The 3,451-nt window shown below is 33.0% G+C and overlaps 1 protein-coding gene across 1 annotated transcript; it reads left to right on the forward strand.

Moving 5' to 3' along the window:
• Positions 1-1,705: 1,705 nt before the first annotated feature.
• On the forward strand, positions 1,706-2,092 carry LOC133322101 (peroxisome assembly protein 10-B-like). Its single transcript, XM_061531167.1, has one exon. The coding sequence runs from the start codon at positions 1,706-1,708 to the stop codon at positions 2,090-2,092; it is 387 nt and encodes a 128-aa protein (XP_061387151.1).
• Positions 2,093-3,451: the final 1,359 nt, after the last annotated feature.

The following is a 3,451-nucleotide window of genomic DNA, read 5'->3' on the forward strand; positions in this document are numbered from 1 at the left end:
CTACTCAGGCTGAGTAAAATCACAAAAAAAAGAAATACAACAAATCATCTTCATCATCACCATCCTCGTCGTACTCCTCCTCATCAGTTTAATCAATTATATCGCCACAATAATCATCATCATTATCATCGGCATCTTTATTATCATTGAAATCATTGTTGTTGCAGCAACAAAATCGTCTAACGTTGACACAGTCAGTTTCAAAAGTGGACACGCGAACACATAGGCCACCAAACAAAAAAACCACAAGTGTTCACAAGCACAAACTTTTCGGTTTCCCCTTCCTTTTAGAATTGGGGGGAAAATAGAAACCATTAGAATGACTGTCACACACATTTATAAATAACCAATGGGAAATTATGCGTATACAGCAAGTGTGAAAAGTAAGTATGTGATTGGATTTATTTTTTTTTTTTATTTTTGTTAAGGCCCTAAAAAATATTTAAAAAAATTCAAGTCGTAACGAAGGGCTTCAAAAAATATGTGAAGGTCTTCAAAAACTATTGGCAAAAAATCCACGCCTCTATGATGGTCTCAACATGTATATAAAAGCTACTTGTCCATTAAGTCGCCTATACAAAAACTTTGTATTTGGAGCTAAAATATCACAAAATACAAAAAACAAAAAAAATTAATTAAAAAAATAAATAATTGTATACTTATTTTGTCTACTCACTGTATATGTTGCAAGAAAGAAAATATTGCAACAATGTTCTGTTTTTTGTGCTTTATAAAATTGAAATATTTCTTGGCCACTCATTCACCCATTTCACTGTAACTCAGTCGAAACATAAAAACCCATGCGGTTTGTTAACGATTTGTCACGACGAACGCACAAAAAATAAATAAAGAGGGGAACACCAACACCCTACATATTAACATATTTGTATATCAGATGGGTTATATTAGAATCATATACTTTTTATACCCTTCACCACACTGTGTTACAGGGTATTATGTCTTTGTGCATATGTTTGAAACAGACAAAAGGGAACTAGATAGACCCATAGTTCCTTTTGAGAATATGCATAGAATCACAGAGCACTGAATTAGGTCTAGGCTAATGTCTGCGAAGTTTTGATCAAATCGGTTCAGATTTAGATATAGCTCCCATATATAGTTTCGTAAGATTTTTTCTAAATGATACGCCAAACTCCCAATATTTGTCCGATTGGAACAAAATGCTGCAAAGGGCCTATGTTTGTTCGATTTACACACTTCCTATACATAATTTTACTCTATTTCATACAAGTGGTACACCAAAGAATCCAAGTCTGCCCGTTTGACATGCAATTTTTCATTGGTTTTAGAATGGTATTTGTATGGGGATTTTTCAATCGGTTCAAATATCAATCTAAATAGCAATGTCCTCCAAGTATTCGATGTCTTTTCTATCTACAGGATATTGTAGATATTAACATCTCTTGTATGTTCCCAAAGTGGTGAAGGGTATCATATAGTCGGCTCCGTCCGACTTTTAATCTTTCCTTACTGGTTTAAAAGAGTTTTTTTCAATACACAACCGCATGGGTGGATTCTTCAAGGTCTTACTACTGGTGTGAATTTTTTTCAAACGTTCAATTTCCATACCTGCAAAGAAATAGAGAGAAAAAAATTAAATTAGTGTTTTTTCAATCAAAAATTTGTCATTTCAAATAATTTATTGTCTAAAAATTCGGCTCTTTATTTCCCTTCGCCTCAAAATATGAATATACAACGAATATCTCCACCTTCCGAAATAATTGATTTAACAAGTTCAGATGAAGCTACACCATCTTCGGTGGAACACAATCACCACGGCAAAACTAATGAAAATTATGACAATGATGTAATTTTGGTATCATCAACATTGCCAGCCAATCGTAAATTTTCAAAAAGAAAATCATATTGGAAATGCGAGCGATCCGTTTATACAACTCTTATGTGTCCGATCTGTTTGGAATCGTGTATACGTCAGAAACCTACTTCAACACGATGTGGTCATATATTTTGTGAGCGGTGTATTAAGGAGCAATTACGCCTCGATTGCAAATGTCCCGTGTGTCGAAAGGAAATTAAAATCTCAACAGATTTATTTCGTATTCATGTTTAATAGATAATTGGTGATTTCATTTATTTTGTAAAATATATTTTTTTAATTACATTTTTATTCGACGAACATTATACATTTTATCTGGTTTTGTGGATGAAAACAAAGAGTTAGGGAGTAATCTATTTACATAGGTGGATTTTGTTCATAGATTTTTTAATTACTATGGTGCTGAATCATTCAAAAATGTTTTAAAATACTCTTGGATATTTTTGTTTTAACCCACTTGTGTGTTATCTTTATGGTTGCTAAAACTCACCGTGAGATAACTTGTTGACCTCTGAATCTCAATGACTCCTGATGGTCTGACGAGTCAAATATTGATTCCTTGTATAGTGTAGGAGATCATAATAACGATGGAAATCATAACACAGATCTCTCTTTTATAGCTAAAGAGAAAACATTCATTAAATGTCTCGACAATTGCTAAACGTCTGTCTGCATGCTATCTTGAAGTTTGCTGAACTTTTGTTAGTCGCTGGTGACGATGATAATGATTATTGGACTTTAGCTAAATGATGACACTCAAATGTGGGTGTAAAACAAATGATCAGTTTGTTGTAATATATCGAAATCATTCAGATATGATACACACACACACACGCAGTAGCATTGAAAAAGATCAAAGATTAATAGATTAAATGGAAACTATTCTGGTTCCCATACATCGGGTTAGGATCATCACCCCTAACAAAATAATTAACCTAAGCTGGAGAGTGCCAATTTTATCTAGGACCCATATAAGACATTTTTGCGAGGATGTTCTGTACCCTACAAAGACCAGGCAGTAATTTTTTTAAACTCATTTTCATGATTGAATTTGTTAGAAACTATTCTTTCAAGTGCAAACTCATGTTTGGATTTTTATTAAATTTTCTTAAGCCCAACCATAAGCATGAAGTGGTTGGGCCCAATGCTGTTTTTGATGTCCAACCTCAAGGTTGATTAAAATTTTTTTTTGGCATTTGATTTTCTTAAAAAAACGTTTCGCAATTCCAAAAACATATTTTTTAATGTCCTCACACAGGCTTGGATTTTTTATTGAAATATTTATTTCAAGATCCACACAGAACCCAGATTTTTGCACACTACACTTTATACGATACAGGCAATAGTATGGGCCAATCATATCGGACCAAAAAATACCCCTATTGATTTTGGTAACAATCGCTTAAAAATTAGGAGATGAAAAACATTATAATGACCCGAACACTACAACATTTTACATGGAAAAGGGAATATATCCATCGCAAAAGCATGGCCATTTTTATGATAACTGGTCAATATATTTAGCGGATCAAATAGAACCAGACGTTTGTTTTAAAAAAATTACAACATTTGTATTCTATGGTGTATATAGGT

Source organism: Musca vetustissima, unplaced genomic scaffold (genome assembly GCF_032173495.1).
Source record: "Musca vetustissima isolate MV318-11 ecotype Yass unplaced genomic scaffold, APGP_CSIRO_Mvet_v1 utg193413, whole genome shotgun sequence".
Classification (NCBI taxonomy): domain Eukaryota; kingdom Metazoa; phylum Arthropoda; class Insecta; order Diptera; family Muscidae; genus Musca; species Musca vetustissima.

What these genes read in the sequence shown, in the direction of transcription:
- LOC133322101 (XM_061531167.1), top strand. Translation starts at nt 1,706, where the DNA reads ATGAATATACAACGAATATCTCCACCTTCCGAAATAATTGATTTAACA.